At 38.1% G+C, this 21,756-nt stretch overlaps 2 protein-coding genes and 1 non-coding gene across 3 annotated transcripts; all 3 read right to left on the reverse strand.

The window, feature by feature from the left end:
- Window positions 1-215: 215 nt before the first annotated feature.
- On the reverse strand, window positions 216-15,576 carry LOC110380743 (heparan-alpha-glucosaminide N-acetyltransferase). The gene is made up of 10 exons (XM_064041395.1): window positions 15,194-15,576; window positions 11,520-11,739; window positions 10,452-10,575; window positions 9,653-9,829; window positions 9,024-9,195; window positions 8,443-8,516; window positions 6,172-6,302; window positions 4,657-4,824; window positions 3,569-3,792; window positions 216-3,053 (listed from the first exon to the last, which is right to left on the reverse strand). Exons 1-10 carry the CDS (start codon window positions 15,441-15,443, stop codon window positions 2,875-2,877), a joined length of 1,719 nt encoding a protein of 572 aa, XP_063897465.1. The 5' UTR covers window positions 15,444-15,576; the 3' UTR covers window positions 216-2,874.
- A 2,901-nt stretch (window positions 15,577-18,477) lies between these two features.
- On the reverse strand, window positions 18,478-21,559 carry LOC110380742 (uncharacterized). The gene is made up of 4 exons (XM_064041544.1): window positions 21,185-21,559; window positions 19,991-20,113; window positions 19,673-19,748; window positions 18,478-18,725 (listed from the first exon to the last, which is right to left on the reverse strand). Exons 1-4 carry the CDS (start codon window positions 21,445-21,447, stop codon window positions 18,513-18,515), a joined length of 675 nt encoding a protein of 224 aa, XP_063897614.1. The 5' UTR covers window positions 21,448-21,559; the 3' UTR covers window positions 18,478-18,512.
- Trnay-gua (transfer RNA tyrosine (anticodon GUA)) lies at window positions 20,767-20,855 on the reverse strand. Its single transcript is given in 2 exon segments — window positions 20,767-20,802; window positions 20,819-20,855. It is a non-coding gene; the product is annotated as a tRNA-Tyr (tRNA).
- Window positions 21,560-21,756: the final 197 nt, after the last annotated feature.

Genomic DNA, 21,756 nt, shown 5'->3' on the forward strand with positions numbered 1-21,756 from the left:
TTGAATATTTTACCTATAGATATTGAATTTTCAATAGCAAGATCTCGCCAAAAAATACAGCTCGATTGGTTAAAGATATCTACTTACTTCAAAGAATCCACCGTTACATACCTACATACATACAAAGCAAGTTAAATAAAAACTTTTAACTTAATTAAGTTTTAAAGTTTATAGTTAACAAATGGAGCATATGGAATACTTAAATAAAACAATAATTTAAACTTAACTTTTTATTATAATCACGTGAAGTTACAATATCTTTGAAACTTGACAAAAAATCGATCCTACACATTTTGTTCGACCCACATAAATTATAAGACACATTTGACTACATCGCTCTTCATTTTGCCGTTTTATTGTTATTTTTCGTCAAGTTTTTACAATATATTATATTATAACTAAAACTAATTATATTTTTGGACTATGATCTAGATACAAAACTGATCAATTCATCTCTTTTTAAGATATTTTATTACTAAATATGTTTTTTTTTTTATAAGGCTAATATCATAGTAAGTAAATGTTTTTTTACATGAATAGTGACGTCATATAAAGAAAAAAGTATTTAATCATGAAGGTTTTTTTTAATTGCGAGATTCCGATGAGGCAGCCATATACGTTGGAATGATGGCTATGTTTTAATCCTGATGAAAATAATGTGTGAGTCATTAAATGATGCAAGATAAAATTATAAAAATTTTTGTTAATGACAATACGATCCATGAAATCTAAAGGCCCAGCGCACACCACACATTTGAAGACAACAATTTAATATAAACCTTAACTACCTTGATATACGGTTTACAAAAGAATAAATTCGCTGGGCCTAAAGTGATTATATTATTAACACAAAATTGTCTTCTTTAATATAAAAATATACGATTATATTAATAACCACTTCACTGTCCGTGATGCAGACACAACAGTTTAACAAGCAGTGTGTATCACATATGACTCATGGAACAGGGAAGTTATTAAGCTAAAATAGTTGTGAATGAAAAGTTAACTCAAGCATAAAGAATGAATAGAAAAACATAATTTTAACACTTCAAATCCTGACTTATGCTATTGAACCATAATACTTTTACAACTAAATATTAAGCGCTCATTCTGTTTCAACTTTCTACACATAAATGACAGAGACAGAATGATATATTTTAAATACATTAAAAGAAAAATAATTATGAGAACAATGACACAATCCAGTCTAAATGTGTTAGGAATTAACCATATTTTAAGTGTGAATTTATAATTAATTTTAACTTTCGAAATCCTTCCATTTCATTCTTTGAGCAAATCAATTCAATTTTATTTGTCTACCACTTATCTAACTACTGCTTTATGCCAATTTTGAAAGTTTTTTATTTTAGTTCTAAGCATAATCTTGAATTTTAAAAAGGTTTCATTCTATATTTTAATTTCATCTTGGCCTACATTTTGGCATGTTGTTACTCGAATTATTTAAATATATCAATTCATATACATTTTTACATCCCTTAATTTGCAAAATAATTACAATATTAAGTCCCATAGTGGTTATTGATAATTTAAAAAGGCCAAGACTCAAGTTCATAATATTTAATCTCTCATATTATGTATTATAGCAAATTGAATTTTACTAGGTGATAAAACATGTTTAGACTCTAATGAAAAAATATACATGTATACATTTTTTCGTCCTGCATTATATAAAAAAGAGCTCTATTTATAAGGCGATAGAAATTAATTTCCTTTAACTATTTTTAACAAATCTTCGCTTCAACTTTTGTGTGAAAAATAACTCTATGACATGGTCTTTTTTCCTTCGTACCTAAGAACATCTCTTATACTACCTTTTTAACAGGAAGACAACACATATTTATAGGAAATCCTCAAAAATTATATATTGTGCAATGTACAGTAAACTGCACATCAGTGGTAACTGTCATGCACCGTAACTCAATAGTAATAAGTACGATTTTCCTATAAAACTATTACCACTGACCTGAAGTTGACTGTACATCAAATTAACGCCATTTTCGATATTAAGTATAAAGGGATGTCCTTATAAACAGGTATGGTAAAAAGTTATTCAATATTATAGAGATATTATTTGCTGTACTAAAATAAGCTTTATATATGGCCCATTTGTGGATTATTATACTTGTAGCAATATAGTTAATTATAAAATTACGGCTAGGTACCGTAAGTTGATCAATTAGCTAAAATTCAATGCGTTAAATATACATTTCAAATGCCGTTTATTATTTTCCTAGTGTTTATCAACTACCTAGGAAATTTATCAACTTACGAGTCTTGTTATTTTCCGGTGACATATACACAGCTGACACACAGCAGAAATTCCTTTAGCTCTTTCAAGGCCTTTAAGACACTTTTCTTTTACTCACTTCGTCGTACATTGGTATAGTAAAATAGACGCTAACAAAATAACCGTATCTTAGTGGGATTAAAAAGGGCTTTTAAATGATTATTTTATTACAAAAAGAACTCTACAACAAGGCCTTAAAGACACTTTTCCTTCTTCTGTCTCCGTCCTACATTGTTATAGTAAAAAGGACGTTATTACAATGTGATAAAGATGCGTTTCCTGTGTAAAGCGACGCCGACGGACAGCCATATCAGCATGGCGGCCGCATGAGTCGCTAACAGCTGCGCGTGAGTGGGAGCCGAGAGGGCCCAGTGCAGAGAGAAGTTACCTACTTATTACCTTTATATTATGAAATTGTATTAAAAATAACCGTATTTTGGGGGGATTAAAATGTTTTTTAAATAGTTATTTTATTGTTGTAGTAAAAAGAACCCTATGACAAGACCTTAAAGACACTTTTCCTTCTTCCGACTCCGTCCTACATTGTTATAGTAAAAAGGACGTTATTACAATGTGATAAAGATGCGTTTCCTGTGTAAAGCGACTCCGACGGCCAGCCATATCAGCATGGCGGCCGCATGAGTCGCTAACAGCTGCGCGTGAGTGGGAGCCGAGAGGGCCCAGTGCAGAGGGAAGTTACGTTTCAGGAGTTCGCTGCCGATGTAGAGGAAGAGGGCGTTTTGACCTGTGGAGGATAGAGTATGTTAATTATGTTGCAAAGAATATGACAGTTCGTGGCTAAAGGCCGTTCCCTATATGCTATCTGTTGATTTGAAGTAAGTATGTACAAATAATAATGTAATGTCAAATCCCTATCTATAATAAGCAAAACTCAAGATAGATAGAATATTGGCAACAACCTTAAGTCTAAGCCACTCGGATCATTCGATCATAAGGTTAAGCAACTCTTAGCACGGTGAGTCCGTAGATGGGTAACCATATTATCATGACAAGTTTTTTTGTGTTTCGGAAGGCAAGATAAATTGTGTGTCCCATTTAAAAATCTTTGGTCGTTACGGGTCGGAAGTCAGAGAGTCTGACAACAAGTCCTACCAAGGGGTATTGGGTTGCCCGGGTAACTGGATTGAGGATAGAGATAGGCAGTTGCTCCCTGTAAAACACTGGTACTCAGCTACATCCGGTTAGACTGGAAGCCGACCCCAACATAGTTGGGAAAAGGCTTGGCAAAAGATGACTCACCAGCATAATAAAGCGGTCTGCCCCCCCACTTGGTCTTGAGGTCCACAATGAAGTACAGCGCGGCTTGTATGGCGAGCGCGAGCGATGACGTCACAAGACAGTACGACACCGACCATAGGTTCTTGTTGACGGGTATCGGACCTCCGTTCTTTGAGAACATGCATAGAGCTCCGCCGGAAACGCCGAAGATTATCGACCAGAATACCCAACGCATTATTCGGGCCCTGAAATATAGAAAATAAATAAGTATATTTATATGTTATGAATATTATAAAGCTAAGAGTTTCTTTGTTTGCTTGAATGCGCTAATCTCAGGTACTCGGTGTTACTTAGCGTATTATTTTTTTTTCCTGGGGTGATTTATCTGTAATAATGTTACAAAACTGAAAAGTTTGCTTGAACACACCAATCTTAGCAACAACTGCTCCGATTTGAAGAGGTACTTTCAGTATTAGATAGCCTATTTATCGAGGAAGGCTATAAGAAGTACGAAACTTTTTATAAGGACGCGGAGGTGTACCCACGGGACGCAGGTAAAAACGCAGTAAACAGCTAGTCTTTGATAAAGTTCATGCCAAACTTAATGGTAATTCGGAGCTTCGCAGAAGTCATTCAGAAACCATTTTTATTTATATTATCTTCCATATATTTATATTCCATATATATATTTTCCATTGATACCTATCAGCGGGCGCCACTCACCTAGCTCGAAAGTTAGTCACGGGCCGCCATAGCGTTGACCACTCACCTAGCATGGTTGTAAGCGAGCATGATCCTGGTGGCGTGGGCGCCGGCCTGCACCACCAGCACCCCGGACAGTACGCCCAGGATGCCCTCGGGGTCGTGGGGGACAGTCGTGTGGTACAGCGCGTGGAATGTACCGCGCTGGTACAGGTGTGCTGGACCTAATACCAGGTCGCTTCGAAGCTTTTGTACTATACGCTCGGAAGTTAGTCACGGGCCACCATTAAGTTTGTCACTCACCTAGCTCGGAAGTTAGTCACTCACCTAGCTGGTCGCCATTAAGTTTGCCATCACACACCTAGCTCGGAAGTTAGCCACACACCGCCATAGCGTTGACCACTCACCTAGCATGGTTGTAAGCGAGCATGATCCTGGTGGCGTGGGCGCCGGCCTGCACCACCAGCACCCCGGACAGTACGCCCAGGATGCCCTCGGGGTCGTGGGGGACAGTAGTGTGGTACAGCGCGTGGAATGTACCGTGCTGGTACAGGTGAGATGGACCTAGTACCAGTCTAGAATTGAAGAAAGTAGAGATTAGTACAAAAATATTTAAAAATATGGTTGAAAATGCACTTAAACGAAAACCTATTTTAGTTAAATATAATTTAATTAGTCAAAAGGACCAAAGGGCAATGAAATTGTGTAACGGTGTAATGAAATTGAACCTAACTGCCATATAACTAAGTGAAGGTTTCAGCACTGCTGATCATAATAACACAAGTACAAAGTGTACTAATAAGTTTTTATTTTAAGCTTTAATGTAAATTCTTCACTTTTCACTTCATTCTTCACTCTTCACTTTTTTAACAATCTAGTAAATAACTGTGTGTGCATATATTAGTTGTAAATAAATTCAAATTCAAATTCAAATCTTTATTTGCGTTCCATATGTCATACAGGTGGTATTTTTATAAAGTTTAAACAATATATTTGAAACAATATGGACCCGGTAGGGCACAGCATAAAGAGGTAGGAGAGGTTTGCAGTACTTATAATTATTACCTAGTTTAGTTTTATTAAATCTATACTTATTACTAAATAAAAATAAAACTGAAATATATTTACATGTTATATTCTTATCTTGTGTGTGTGTGTGTTTGTTGTGTATGTGTGTGTGCGTGAGAGTCTGTATGTACTTACTTATTATTTTTTTATTGACTTATCGTCCATGTACTCTTTTATTGTATAGTAGCATTTAGAGTGTAAAAATTTCTTTAGTTTACTTATAAACATAGTCGTTTTCGTTTCATCTTTGATTGTTTTAGGTAAGTTGTTATATATTTTTATTGACATTGTTAGCGGACCGGAAGAATGTATTTTAAGGTGGGATGTAGGTAGGTTTAATCTATTCTTGTGTCGTAGGCTATATTTACTTTGAATATCTTGTCGGGTAGTATAGAATTCAGGGTGATGACGGACGAATTTGCATACTTCTAAGATGTATAAACAGGTAAGTGTGAGAATTTTATGCTTTTGGAAATTTGGTTTGCAGCTGTCTGTTTGTTCAATATTGGTTATTATCCGGATGAGTTTCTTTTGCAAGGTAAAAATGGTGTGCGAATCTGTACTATTACCCCATAATATGATGCCATAACTAAGCCACGCTTGGGCGTAGGCATAGTATGTGGCAAGTGTTGTTTGTAGGTTGGTAGTTTTTTTAATTTCGCGTAAGGCGTATAAGAATTTTGATAACCATAGTAACATTTAAAGATTAACCATAGTAACATTTAAACGTCTGTTAAACACTTGTCAAAAAAAATGACAAATTATGACGTTGAAATGAGATCCGTTTTGCAGCCACACTTTTTTTAGACAAGTGTTCAACAGATATTTAAAGTCTTTGTAGTAAGTTCACATACCTGTCGATGTAGCCGGCGATGCCCGCGGTGCAGTTCTGCAGCGACTGGTTGTAGGCGGAGAGGTGCAGGCCGCCGGGGCCCATGTAGCCGCGCGGGCAGCCCGGCGCCGCCACCAGCAGGGTTATGCATACCTAATATAACAATTCAATTTAATTCAATATATTTATTTGTGAGCGTAGGTATACAGAAAGGTCTTAAAATTAAACATGTCAGAGCTCTATGTTCTACCAAATGAAATTGGTGTAAATTTTTTTTAATCCTATTGAGTTTATATATAAAAATCATAGTGTTATCATAGTGTAGTATAGTGTGTGTATCATAGTGTTGAAACATGATAAAGGAACTATATATACACGTGGTTATCACGTAACTTTTGAAAATATCACTATTGAGTGGTCTATAGTTCTTTCTCCGTTTAAGATAACTGACTTAAGGAGATCATATAGGCAGTCGCTCAATGTAGAACACTGCAGCTTCATCCGGCCAACCACATCATCCTCCTCCGATCCTTTTTCCAACTATGTTGGGGTCGGCTTGCAGTCTAACCGGATTAGGGCATGCAATTTCGGTAAAACAAAAATTACCGGTAAAAATTCGGTAATAAAAATATTTTTACCGGTAAACCGGTAAAACGGTAATTTTTGTTTTTTTTTTAAATGTGATATTATAACAATAAGATTGGGTAGTCTTAAAGCAAAAACTAAATAAATATGCAAAGTATAAAGGTGGTAAACGTTTTTTGTGACGTGGGCCGTAACAAAAAACATGTCAGTACCATCCGTGCACGATGTCGCCGACAAAATGCAAGAGAAATGGCTACGATGGTACGGAGTTACGGACATGTAAAAAGGAGTGACACCTGATGACATCGGCAGTGTGAATGTGGATACTCAATCTCAATATACCCGGTCAAAGGCGCAAAGGCAGGCCGAAACCGTGGTGGTTGAGTGTCGTAATGAATGACATGAAAATCTGCGAACTCGAAGAGGAAGATGTCTATTCAGGAGGATAGAGCGAAGTGGAAGAAGGAAGATACGGAAAGCCGACCCCGTCATACGGCGGGATAAACGCTAAGAATTACCGTAAAAAAATATATTTTTCATTGAAGTGAAAGCCCTTTTTTATGGCAAATTATCAAATGACAGACTCTTTCTGTCTAAAACCCATGTTTTTAGTAGGCATTTTATGGACCAGGGTCGCGGTAACTCTTTAGAACAATCCTGTGGCCCAGGCAGGCCTGTCAGCAACCCCGGTGGGGCCCAACAGGTGGCCCTGTTGGGCCCCACTGGGGTTGCTGACATCTCCCTGAGGAGACCGTGGAACAACGCGCGCCGCTGACAGGGGTCTGTTGTCTATGCAGACGGTGGAACGATGAGCCACCCCAACTCACCGCCCACAGACCGACGCCTACGGTGGCCGGGAGTTGTCTCTCGACCCTTGGCGCCCGTGGTGTCTTCCTGGTCCACTACAGCGGCTGGGATGAGAGGTGCTACTCGCAGTCGCTCCGCCGTCTCCTTCTCGAGCATGACTGCTTCGCAGAAGGAGGCGACGGCTTCCCATTCCCTCTAGCTCCGGACCATGGCTTGAACCAGGGAAGGACGCGAAAGGTCGCCGCTGCCTATTGCCTTGACGACAATACGGCGGTACCCTTCCCAGGCAGTGCACACCTGGACTGTGCTGCTCCACCGAGTCTTCAGAGCTGTCCGCATGGTGGTGAAGTAAAAGCCCTTGCTCAGTAAGGTCATAGAGTAGGTAAAATAAGCATTAGCTACATTTGTACCTAGTATGAGCTGACAGCTATGAGGATAAACAAAATAACCGAATGAATACAATTTGTTTAGATTTTATAAATTAAGATGAGAAAGAAGATTTGTATCTAACCTAGAGATAGTTAAGGACACACAAGTTTACTTTCCTAAAAAACAGCAACTTTAACACTTACAATACGTAATGTATACAACATTACATTATATTCAGGCTACATAACAAAGATTTGACGTTAAATGAACAATTGCTATATTTTATCAGAAAAATGTAAAAACCGGTAAATTACCGGTTTCATATTATTTTTACCGGTAATTTAAAACTCGCAAAAATGGGCGATTTACCGGTAAAAACAAAACCGGTTAACCGGTATTGCATGCCCTAAACCGGATGTAGCTGAGTATCAGCACTTTACAAGGAGCGACTGTCCTATCTGACCCACTCAACCCAGTTACCCGGGCATGGTAGCCAACCACAACATAGTTGTATATGTAAATGATGAATTACCTGTATGGCAACAAGTAGGAGAGTTGCCAACCATTGCTGCCATCCAGCGCTGATGTCCCGGAATAGAGAACGACCTGCAAATGAAACAAATATTATATAACTGGCCAAGTGCGAGTCTACTTAGTAGAACATATAATGAGGAAAAATCACTTTTGTTGTGTCCTCTAAAATATTTATATTATTCATATTCAGCTTTGTTGTACTGTCGGCAACAGAAATACATCATCTAAGGAAAACTTCAACTTACTATCACGAATCATGAGACCTACCTGGTGATAGACGGACAGCAAAATCTTAGTAATAGGGTCCGTTACCCTTTGGGTACAAAACCTTAAAAGCTTCAATAGTCTTCTTATTGAACTAACTGCACTACTAACTATACTAACTATTGAATGAACTGCAAAAGTTCAAGTCGGTCCTGCGCCTGGTCTCTCTCCGGTGGTGTCGGATTGCCGTCCCATCGGGTTATGAGAGTGAAGGAATAGTGAGTGCACCTGTGTCCAAGCAAATGCTTGTGCACTATAACATGTCCTGCGCAGCTAGCTGGTTTCCTGAGAGTCGAGGCTCTGTAATTTAGTTACCTGGTGTAATATCCTGGCTGGTCCTCATGAAGGCACACTCCAGGGCTCCCACGATGAGGTACATGGCCGCCAAGCGTTGCAGCACTCCTGGCAGACGCACGTCCAGCCACGACGCGTTGGACGAACCCAGCACTATGCCGATCATGGACAGCATGAGGGAACGGGTGGCTACCTGGTGAAGAGACGGCAGATTTTGAAGAAACTGTGCTAAGATGTTCAGGGTTTTGGGTCCAGGTTTATCGACAGTTGAAACGTCAGTTTTTCTTTAAACAACTGTTTACTATTAATAACTTCGATACACACCGATTGTTTAACTATTGTGTCTGCATCGTGGACAGTGAAGGGATTTACTTTCATGCAAAAACTGGAAGGATTTTGATGAAACTTGGCAGTAATGTAGCTTATTTTATCCAAATAACATACCTACTTTTAGGCTAGTTTTTTTTACATAAGCGGGCGAAACCGCTTGGCAGAACATAGAATTTTATATTTGAATCGAATGGTATGGCGGCCGCCAGCGTAATATTATATATTTGAATACATCATAATATTCAGGTAAAATTTATTAAATCTACAAGAAAATATGAAAAAAAAAAATCACAAATATTTTCTTAACTATGTGTACTTACTTGCTGCAACGCATTGATCCTCGGCAGCGAAGTCCTAAGCCGGGCATTAAGAGAGAGTACGAGAGCCTCTCCCATAGCGAAGGCGAACCATGGGAACACCACGTCTGCCACCGTGAGCCCGTTCCATACGCTGTGAGAGAATATGCCGTACCCACCGCCGCCCGCGTTCACGAAGATCTGTAGGAGTTAAAGGGACTTTTAGAAAGTTCTAATTTGACATGTTTTACAAGGAGCGACTGCCCTATCTGACCTCCTTAACCCAGTTACCCGGGCAACCCAGTACCCCTTTGTTAAACTGGTGTCAGACTTACTGGCTTCTGACTACCCGTAACGACTACCAAGGATGTTCAATGAAAGCCGGGACCAACAGTTTAACGTGCCATCCGAAACATTGCATTGGTGTCTAAGATATATACTTCTGTAGGAGTTAATGGGACTTCTAGAAAGTTACAATTTAAACCGGCTGTCATGGTATGGGCTTGTGATGCGGAGGAATAAGAGTCATGTTGTGAGGAAGGTGATGAGTATGAACGTGGACGGATATAGGGGAAGAGGACGACTGAAGAAACGATGGATGGATTGTGTGATATAGTAACCCTTGTCGGTGGACAGAGTCCCTAAAGATTAGATATAGACTAGGAGTTTTTTTGTTCAAACCCTAAAGGCTCCAAAACCTGAACCGATTTGAAAAATTGTTTCACTATTGAACATGGCTATATTTTATCCCGGTACCGACCTCAACGTAGTTGGGAAACAGCTCGGAAGATGAGGGGCAGCAGTTATATAGTTGGTCACTTACCATAAGAGCGATGGCGAATCCTCTGAAGATATCAAGCGAGCGCAGGCGAGAGCGCGTGGGGGATCGAGGCACGCTCGCCTCCGCTGTCAGGACGCGAGTCTCGGAGCCCAGCTCATTGTCTTCTCTGTAAGTATATTGTTTTCATGAAGTGAAAACCGCGAAATATATGAATCCGGATCTGGCTAATGAATGCTAAAGAGATGTGTTGGTATTGCAAGAAACTGTTCTTAGTTTAAAACTTTTAGTGTCCATTGCAACGACAATATATGTTTTTGTACACGATAAGATTTTCTTCACCTTCATAGAGAAGGTGATGTTTTTTGATATTTTTTGCCCTAAAATTAGATCGCATTTGCTTTAGAAACTTCACAAACAATATCTTTGACAATTTTAGATTTAAATACTATAAATATGTATCCCCTAAAATTAAAGCATGATGTCTTTCTAGCCGATTGTCGGCCACAGCGGCTGTTCCCTAAGGAGATCAGTCAGCATGGTTCAAAGCATGCAGCAATATGCACATGCAAAAGGAACAAAATGTCAAACCGCGAGTCAGGTCTATCCTGAGGGCTCTCCACTAATGCCATAGGTTGTCCAACACCAGTCGCGTTCCGTGACGTCACGTGCGAAGAACGAACACTTGAAGATGTGTTGTGTTTTATGTTTGGCCTACAACGCGTTACAGTTTAGAAAAATTGAATTTTATATTTAGAGAAAAAACATGTAGGTATACCATCATTTTCAAGAGTTCCCTCTGCATGTGCATATTTTATGGGACAGTTTCCACTTTCCAATACCATATGACTCATGTGCATTTTTATTGAAAAAACTTTCTAGTAATTCCAGCAGTTTAAGGCCTAAATTCATCGACAGCATAAACCATCAATACGATTGAATCCTAAAGCAAGGTTAGATAGGAAGTATTATTTCATAAAATACCTATTGTAGCAGAAAAAATATCATAGTTTAACCGACCGTTTACTGAAGCTACTGTCGATGAAATTAGGCCTAACATAGTCAACTCAAAATTAAAAAAATAGTATGTAATACATATAAATTCTCACTTACCTGGCAAAATATCTAGCATAAAATCGTCCAGCGACCACCCTCTTGCCGATGCCCTTAATGACATACCACAGAGTCGCCATTGACAGCAGAATGACCACCGCCGTCAATATCGGCAGGAAAGCCGCGTCGGGCTCCGCTGTCATACGGGGCGTGCACGGTTGGTTAATATCTTCGGTGAGGTTGAGGGAATACTGGCCATATTCACCGAATTGGTATGTCGCTGTGGAAAGAAGGTTGCATGTGAAGTGTCAGTCTTTTTTTGTTTCAAACTGGCTGTGACCCGAGGGAATCAGGGAATTGTTCCGCGCACCTGGATGAAAAGTAGCCTAAATCCCTCTTCGATAAATAGGCTATCTAAATACTGATAGAATGTTTCAAATCGGTATAATCATCGGCACGGATATTGAGCCCTGACCTTCACCTGCGCAGAAGTGATTTATTGCCTTAAGTGTACAGTGCGCAAAGCGATCCCCACTCTTCCGCCGAGAGCTCATTATCCGTGCCGATAACTAAACAGTAGTTCCTGAGATTAGGGTATGTGGAGTAGTTCATATTGGATGAGGGCTAGCTAAAGCCAACTAATTATATGAATACTATTTTTCAGTGGCTCTGGAAAGATTTTAAACAGCCTATGATGAAATAATCATAGCAATAAACCAAGTTATTGTTTAATACATGTATGTATGTCTTTTGAAATAATAAAACTTGTATAATAAAAAAAATCCATTCCATTAGATTATGTAGTACTATGCTATAAATTGAATTTTAATATTCAATGGTTGAAGGTTCTATTAGTTTTATTACATAAGTCTAGGATTAGCAATAAACTAGGTTGTTGCACCTTTGGCCTTTACAGCCATATTGCGAACAAGCTATGGAATAATAATAAAAGAGATTATTTGATAAACAATCCAAGATGGAATTTAAATATCTCATCGATAAAATCTTTTTGAGAAAATAAAACTATTTTAATAATGAGAATAAGTTGCTTGTGAACTTTTCTATCTAGAATTTTATTGTAAAATATCTTAATATTATAATCAAGAAAGTAACTCTGCCTCTGTGTCTCTTTGCTATCGTTCTTTCACGCCAAAGCTACTGAACCGATTAAAACTATTTGATACCTAGAACCTACACAGATAGTCTAGTAGGGCCTAAGAAAGGACATTGGCCACTTTTTGCCCGCTTGGGTGAAAACGTAGGGATACATGTTATTCACTTGTAGGTATAAATATATGCCAAACAATAAATATTGTTTGCTTAAAGTTCAAGCGTTTCTTTGAACATTTTGTGAGGGTACAGAAACCTGTTCCTTGCTTGTTGCACTGTAACCTGATACCAGAATAAACGGACTAATTTAAATATTATTTAGATCCCCTAACTGAATTTATGAGTAGAACCTTAGTGTTTATATTGATTAGAATTTAGTGTGGACCCAGCGGTAGGTGCAAAATCAGCATAACAAGTCCTTATCCTATTTATCAAACCAGTTTTTGAACACAGCATTTTAGTTCATTAGTTATTCTGTATTCGTTTAAGATAAAGATATTTACTTGAAATGAATATTTATAGAAAATTAGCTAGAAATATTATAAAGTTACTTCTTAGGTCTGGAAAGTATGAAGTTTAAGGTGGACAAGACATAAACTGTAAAATAGGTATTTAAATTCCTAAATTAAACCTGTGGTTCCATCTATCTATAGGCTAATTACTCCCGACATTATTAATTACTGCCATAATTCTGATAATTATCACTTTGCCTAACTGCCTACCGTATAATCTTTTCCTTCTCTCTATCCATCTCATCATTCTCGTCTCAATCCATCCTTATCTCAATACATCCATCGGTTGTCTGGAAGAGATTGCTCTCGGCGATAAGACTGCCCATTAAGTCACCTACTATAAATATATAGATTTTAGATCAAGCATGTAAAATTGGTGTACCTAATAAAGAATATATATCTATCTATCTATAATGAACAAACCGTGTTTGTCTGCAGGCTACCTAACATGGGTAAATTCATATGTATCAATGCAACCGTTTCAGAGTGATTGAGTGGCACAGATACAGAATTTTAGACAAGGCGTATTGCTTATGATCGTGGATTATGAAGAAAAACTTGAATGACTGATTAAATAAAAACCATAAGTGAAAACAATAACAAAGGCCTTGTTTGAAATCTATTGTTCTATTTATTAGACTGTTTTATACCAAATCAATGATAATAATTTTATCAGTGTTTAACTTGAAGGAAATACTTAAATAATATGATAACTGACAATGTGACTTTGTTATTGTTTGTTCACTTTCATGATAAAATTGCTGAAAATGTTATATGAAGTTTGGTATGTAGATAGATCAGAGCCTGGGTTTATAGAAGATAGTTTGAACCGGTATTCCTGTTCCCGATCAGTCTTTTTACCATCCTACTGCTGGGCTGCGGCCTTAGCTCACGAAGGATTGATCACCACCCTCGCATTATGCGATTGGCTCTTTCAGGCTTTTTTTTTCAGTATGCTTTTAATTGGAATCCAAAATATCTTAATATAGTAATAATAAAAAGTTCACCCGGTATTGAACCTACAAGCTCATAGTTAAGAGGTTCGTGCTTTACCAGGCCTCTAATCAATTTTTGAACTAGTCATCATAATACCTTACTTAAAGACCTTTTAGCAAAAAGTACTACATATTTTAGAATTCGCCACAATGAAGATGAACAAGACCTGAAAATGGGCATCGATTGCCCACACAAAGGAGTTTCGGCCCTTTATACAATGTGTATGACTAAAACCTTCATGGTACCTAGCCTCTATGTATTTACATAGTTATCAAAGAGTATGAATCACGTGAGTGAACTAAGATAATAGGGTTATGTTTGAACGTTATTGGATTACCTCGTTCACAGCTTCCTTATGTACTACGAACTTATATTAAATATTAAACCTTACGTCAAAGGGATAAGGTATAAAATTGTTTTTGTTAGTTAGATGATGTGAGTCTGCCATTAAATAGTATACTGTTTGTTATATGTTGCATTTGTGATTGCATTGTAAATGATTTTGAAAAATGCATGTTTGATAAAATTTGAATTATTCTTTTGTACAGTTGAAATTATTACAAAGTCAATAAATACAGATTTTTTACGAATGTGGGTAGTTTATTACGACTGTGTATTTTGAACTTTTTGCAGTTTAAATATTTGTGCCATCAAGAAGATAAGAACCAAACATAATGAATAAATAAATAGAATTTCATAACTTATATCTCTTCATAAAATGTTATTAAGATGGCAAAGGCATTACTCATCATAAAGGCAATATTTACAGTCTACCTACACATCAATGTCTACTCGACAAAAAAAAATGCATTGAACCAAAACAGCATTTCGCAATACTACTTTTACTGAAACTTTCACAATCAACCAGAAATGGGCAGCTATGTGTGACTCATTACAATTAAAACAAATATGAAATTCAATACCATAAATATAACAAATCCAGATAGGTTTCAAATTCTCAAAAGTGCTACATATCAAACCTATTTTCTGATATGCACGATTCTAATTTTAAATATCGTGAAGCGTGTTGTTTATATCCGAACAAAGACAAAAGGTGGCGGAACAATAATATTTCAGCAAAGAATGTGTCAAGTTGCAATATACAGCTGTACGTACCAGTGCATATTTCTCCATTGCCACTGCGCACTGCGTACCTCAGCGGGCTCCCTGTACCCAACACTATAGCCCGAGTTTCAGGTATCTTCGCCGTCTCCAGCAAAACACAGCCTTCACATTCTTCATACTGACTCCAAAAACTCACTTCTTTAGTCGTAATAATTTGTAAACAAGCTTGGTCGAATCGTAATTTCGTGCCATTGCAATCCCTTATGAATGATCCAACGTTCTCAAAACTGCCGAACGACATTTTTCCGAGGATATCCTACATCAGTTTCGCGAAAACAACTTAATTATTCAATTTAAAAACAATGTTAGTGCACCGTCACAAAAAACAATCTGCGATTTGCGAATGAATGAAAGTGAAATGTCAACGTCATGTGGGTGATTCATCTGTGAATGAGTTACGAACGAGTGAAGTATATTTTGAATGTTTCTTTTATTTTTTTAATTAGATACGAGTTTTTTGCCTCTCCCTTACATATTTATCTTTTATTTACCAAACGTAATTATTTACTTTTGCTACGTATTGTATTTACTAATTTACTGTTTACTGTGAATTAATCTCGTAGCGAACCATCAATGATAAACGAAACAGTAAAATACGACAACACATTTTTATGTGATATCAAAAACGAACCCCGCTTCTTCTTCATTAAAAGAATTAAGTTGAATTTGATGATTATTAATCCTATAACGAATATAAACTAATCTAATCAATCAACGAAATCCACAGAACTGAATTTAAATTTCGATTTTCAAATAAAATCTGGAGATCCTGGTCAGACTATCGAGATAGGAAGTCAATGGGTCAGACCGGCTGCGAAATATCAAAACCCAGTATCTGCACAAAACCAAATTTTATAGGAGAGCCGAAAAACGATTTCATATCTTTGACAGCTTGCCGTTTCAATAATATTAGTCGTACCGTCCTGGGAGTGATTGCAAAATTTGAGGGAGATAACAGGGTTTTGAAAAGATGTGTTTTAATGCGTCTATCACCAAGTATGTACGTAGAGGAGCAGTTACTAATAAAAAAATTGTTTTCTTAGTTCAAACTTTTTGAGTGTGACAATTTCAAAACCTAGTAAGATCACTTGCTTTGTTTTCATTTAGGTCTGAATTTACTGAGTAGAAACTAAATGCACTTTTATAAACCTAGTAAGAAACAATAGAATAAAACAACGAAATAGTGACAAGCAGTTTTAATGAAAAAGATTAAAAAAAAAACTCTTTTTCTCAGTAAAAAAAAAATAATCACTCAAAATATTTGAAAACAATATTCAAATAAAATAAATTATTCGCTTATTCAAAATTGTCCACCAGAAACTAAATCAACTGAATTATTATTAGTCGGTAAACTTTGCCAAAACTCCCTTCTGTTCATTGGCATAAGCTGTAATAATGATTTTACTATGCCTTCCTTTTTACTTTCTTTAATGCCTCTTGGAATAATTTTTAAGGTTGGCATGGTCAAGGGATTGTGTTTTTTCATAACGTTCGGTATGGCCGCGGGCCGTACACTACATGAACGTGCCCCAAAGGGTGATAGCCATTAGGCTAATCCGGGGGTACCGCACGATCTCCCGCGAAGCAGCTGGCCTACTAGCCAGACTGCCACCGTGGGATCTGGAGGCGAGAGTCTTCTTGCGCCTGTACGACTGGTGCGAGGAGGCTCAGCGCCGGGGGGGAAACCCCGTTGCCGCGGCAAGTTGTCGAGCAGCGGGCGGAGCTCCGGGGCGATCTCATGGTGGCCTGGATGGAACGACTGTCGCAACCCAGTACAGGGCACGCCACCATAGTGGCGGTAAGTCCCCTCTTTGAGGAGTGGCTCGGCAGGAGTCACGCCGCCCTCACGTACCGCATCACGCAGGTCCTCACCGGACACGGTTGTTTCGGGAGGTAATTGCATCGAATCTTTCGTGCGGAGGCGCCCGGGTGTCACCACTGTGCGGACACCCCCGAGGACACGGTGGACCACACAGTCCAGGAGTGCCCTGCGTGGGAAGGGCACCGCCGGGTACTCGTCGAGGCTTTAGGCGGCGGCGACTTCTCGCGTCCGGCCCTGGTTCAGGCCATGGTCCGGAGCGAGAGGGAATGGCATGCCGTCGCCTCCTTCTGCGAAGCAGTCATGCTCGAGAAGGAGGTGGCGGAACGTCAGAGAGTTCGCACCTCTCATCCCGGCCGCCACGCTGGACCAGGTAGACACCACGGGCGCCGGGTTTCGCGAGATGACTCCCGGCCACCATAGGCATGGGTCTGTGGGCGGTGAGTTCAGGTGGCTCAGCGTCCCTCTGTCTGCTTAGACGACAGACCCGCTCGACGGCGCGCGTTGTTACACGCGCTCCTCAAAGAGATGTCAGCAATCCCAGCGGGACCCAATAGGGCCAAGGCCTGCCGGGGCTGCGGGTTGTTCGAAAGAGATACCGTGGCTCTGGCAAATAAAAGGCCCACGACGGAACACGACGGTTTTTAGTCAGTAAGTGTCTGACACTCCCTCATCGCTGCTAACCCACAGCGGGAGGGGTCATTTGATGATATTTGACGTCGTTTAAAAAAAATGCTTTTTATTAATAAAAGCCTTGGAAAACAAACAATCTTGACAATATTATACACTGAAGCGTACTTAAATTTCACCATGTTGTTCTTTTAAAGCACTCGAGATCAATTTCGATCTATAAAACTGAGTTTTGCTCATTTTTAGAGACAAAAACACGCACTTGCAACGACTTCTTCTCACTTACTAAAGTTGCGCGGGAGTTTTGACGTTTATTACAACCATTTCATTGGCTTAGTATCTACATGAACCATTTTATATCCAAGTAACTACAAGCACTTACTAGGTTTTTAAAATGGTTGATGTTAGATACTATGTTTTAATCTTGTAATTTTTGCATTTTGAAAACGTTTACTGTAGATACTAGGTTTCTGACTTTGTGTAACTTCGTTTTTGTCAAATTTTTGGGAGTTTTTGCTATCCTAGTATGTGGATAGTGGTCTATAAGGTCGAAAAATGCAAAAACACGCTTTTTTAAAAATTTGTCAGATACTAGGTTTTGAAATTGCACAGCCGAGACGGGTCACTCAATTTCAAAATTCATTGATCTGAGGACACAATCGTCAATCAGAACGTTTACAGAGCTTTCACACCGGCGGTTTTTCCACCCGTAGCCAAACCGCAACCGCTATGTACAATGATACATTCACAGCAGAAAAATACTCATTTTCCGAGCGGAAAATCCCCCACTGTGAAAGCGCTGTTGAAAAACTAAAATAAAAACACGTTTTGTAATTATTGAAGGAATCATTTAATAATTATTTATACTGGATGGCCAAAGAACAAGTGTAACAAACGCCAGAGAGAGTTAAACAGTTTAATTTTGACTTCTTCCGGCAAAAGTATAGGACTTTCGCGCGTATCGTGTGCTTCGTAAAACCATTCCGGAAGCGACGATTGCGATCTGATGAAATAATGCCACTGCTTTCTTCCTATTTCCACTATTAGGATAGCGTATGAGCCTTTGAAGTGCAACTGAAAAATATAAAGAAATAATATATCATTTATTCAATAAACAACAACTTTGCGTTGTTAATATAAATGCCTGTAAAAAAATAAGGAAGTATATTTATTTTCTCTATGACGTCACTAATATGTCTTCTCTTTCTTACATCACTACCTGTCTCTTTCATTTCGTGCATGACGTCACTGGCATGTCATTTGTTTCACAACGATCTCTCTTTCTTACATCACTACCTGTCTCTTTCATTTCGCGCATGACGTCACTGGTATGTCATTTGTTTTACTACGATCTCTCTTTCTTACATCACTACCTATCTCTTTCATTTCCTGCATGTCGTCACTGGCATGTCATTTGATTCTCTTTTTTCATTTACCTCTCTTTCATTTCGTGCATGACGTCACTGCATGTCATTTGTTTTATAACGATCTCATCACTTTGTTTTTCTGGTTTTTTACAACGATCTCTTTCTTACACTACCTGTTCTTTCATTTCACGCGTGATGTCATTTTTGTAATATCGACCTCTCTTTCTTACATCACTGCCTGTCTCTTTCATTTCGCGCGTGACGTCACTGGCATGTCATTTGTTTTACTACGATCTCTCTTTCTTTCATCACTGCCTGTCTCTTTCATTTCGCGCGTGACGTCACTGGCATGTCATTTGTTTTACTACGATCTCTCTTTCTTTCATCACTACCTGTCTCTTTCATGTCGCGCGTGACGTCACTGGCATGTCATTTGTTTTACTACGATCTCTCTTTCTTTCATCACGACCTGTCTCTTTCATATATTTTCAACTAGTTTCAGCTGAACATTCTTTCACTGTTGGAAAGCGCCTATTTTCCCGAGTAGGCGAGTAATATAGGCTATATTTTTATCTAGGTATGGGCAATAGTTCTTATGGGACGCGAGATGTAACCGCGTCAAAATGTCTAGTCTTTTATAATTGAGTAACTTACTGCCATGGATGGGGTGCTATCGTAATCATGACTGTTGTCAGTTATGTACGAATCCGGTTCACTGCTTGACGACAAACTGAAATTAGTAATACAATAGGCTTTTAAAAATACTGCCTAAATACCTAAATATCTCTCTAGGTATACCTACTAATATAATAAAGAGGAAATAATTTTTGTTCGTTTGCAAAGGCTTCGAAACTACTGAACCGATTTGAAAAATTCTTTCAATGTTATCAAGGTACACTATTCCCGAGCTACAGTCTTCCCCAGTAACATAGGCTTTATTCTGCACTCGGCATTAACTTTCTAGATACGTACGCAAACTTATTAATCATCTTGATGAACTCCTTCTGTAGATCAGCTCCTGGAGGTGGCTCCACTTCTATATTAGCATGTTCAGGGTCATCTTTCTTCACCCTCGGCTGGGGAGGGCGACGGCGACTGTTGGAAAAGAGGTAAGTATGGAGATGTAGGAGCAACCCTATGTAGATTACTTAGGACCTAAGGTGTCTAACAAAAGCTGATGCCGGCGGCAACCCGCCGGCCGTATTTTGTACAATCATGCGGCATGATTGATTGTACAAAATACGGCCGGCGGGTTGGGCCGCCGGGCTGTGCCGCCGGCATCAGCGGCTTTGGTGTGTAGACACCTTTAGGTATAAGATGTCTGGCTTGACTTCATTGTTAGTATAAGAAGGTTTAATTACTAATATTTCTTGTTATGAAATAAAATGATGTGCAAAGCCAGCCATCATCTTCTTTTCTTGGATTACCTTTTAGGTAGTTAAAAAAGTATTTTAGCGTTAGTAAAGACTAATGAACGAATGTGAAGAACTTACTTAGATTTGATTTTTTAACGCTTATGTAACAAGTAAACAGAAAAAGTAAATAATTTATATTTCAATTACGAACCTGTTATTATAGGTCATTGATACGATTAATTAATTAAATTTAATCCGCTAAACTTCAAGAGCACCCTTATCTTACAAGATAAAATAATAAACACAATTCAATTAATTTCTACGGTAACAATCTTTCCAAAACTTTATTATTAAATAATTCTATCTACCTCGTATAAACAAACCAAAAAGAATTCCTTCGAGCCGGATTTGAACCAGCGACCTATGGATACCAATTTGAAACCAGCTACAGTCCACCGCTCTACCAACTGAGCTATCGAAGGTTCGAGAAAGTGGTCGAAATTACAGTTCCTAAACTGCAAGAGTTATTTAAAGTCTCTCAAGAGTAAATAATGCCCTAGTTTCGTAATTTCAAAACGTTAAAAATAAAAGGTATAAGTATAGAGATAAGGACGTGGTTTAGCCATGTTTTGAAACTGTTGATGCACTTTCTTTTATTACATCACGACTTGTAAATAATAAAGCTTTAATGTACAATTAAAAAATATAGGTGTATATATTTTATGTTATCTATTGATAAGTGGAGTTACTGACTATTATGGCTATTATAGTACACTTAGACGCAGTAAAGAGTTAACTCATCATCACTTACATTCTATTCAAAGGTCCAACATATTCAAAAAATTCCTCCAACTCTGCTGTATTCCCAAGCCTTAATTTCGGGGCCATCCAATCATTTCCACTCAACGATAAAACCCATAAAGGTTCTCCTCTATTTACAAACTCAACCTCTTTACTAACAGGCCCAAGTCTTCTAGGATTTATGGCATAAACACTGGGATCATCGGATTCAGAAAAAAAAAGTTTGGCTGAAGATTTTGAAAAAAGAATTGTGACTATGAATAAAGAAAACATGGCTATTAGCTATGAGCATAACTAATGAACTAATACATGAAATTATTAAACAAATAGGTAACTGCGTAATTTAATTTGCACCTGAGCAAATAGCTGTACAAAGTATGAAAATAGGTATGTACCTATATTAGCGACGAAAGTAATAATATAACTGTTACGTCATAATGTAGGAAGCCAATAAAAAAAAAGCAACAATTTTTAATTAGGTACTCATTTCCAAAATTAACCTAAATTATTATAATTAGCTAGATATACTAATTTTAAAAACCATTGTAATAAAAGACAACTTAAAAATTAAAAAATATCCAT

The sequence above is a fragment of the Helicoverpa armigera genome, chromosome 25, assembly GCF_030705265.1.
Source record: "Helicoverpa armigera isolate CAAS_96S chromosome 25, ASM3070526v1, whole genome shotgun sequence".
Classification (NCBI taxonomy): domain Eukaryota; kingdom Metazoa; phylum Arthropoda; class Insecta; order Lepidoptera; family Noctuidae; genus Helicoverpa; species Helicoverpa armigera.

Excerpts from the sequence above, each read along its gene's own strand:
- LOC110380742 (XM_064041544.1), bottom strand. The coding sequence starts at position 21,447 with ATGTTTTCTTTATTCATAGTCACAATTCTTTTTTCAAAATCTTCAGCC. Across the intron at positions 20,114-21,184 it reads GTTGGACCTTTGAATAGAAT|TCGCCGTCGCCCTCCCCAGC; the intron begins GTAAGTGATGAT and ends CTTTTCCAACAG. Across the intron at positions 19,749-19,990 it reads AAGATGATTAATAAGTTTGC|TTTGTCGTCAAGCAGTGAAC; the intron begins GTACGTATCTAG and ends TACTAATTTCAG.
- LOC110380743 (XM_064041395.1), bottom strand. The coding sequence starts at position 15,443 with ATGTCGTTCGGCAGTTTTGAGAACGTTGGATCATTCATAAGGGATTGC. Across the intron at positions 9,196-9,652 it reads GGATCAATGCGTTGCAGCAA|GTAGCCACCCGTTCCCTCAT; the intron begins GTAAGTACACAT and ends TCTCTTCACCAG. Across the intron at positions 6,303-8,442 it reads TCCTACTTGTTGCCATACAG|GTATGCATAACCCTGCTGGT; the intron begins GTAATTCATCAT and ends TTGTTATATTAG.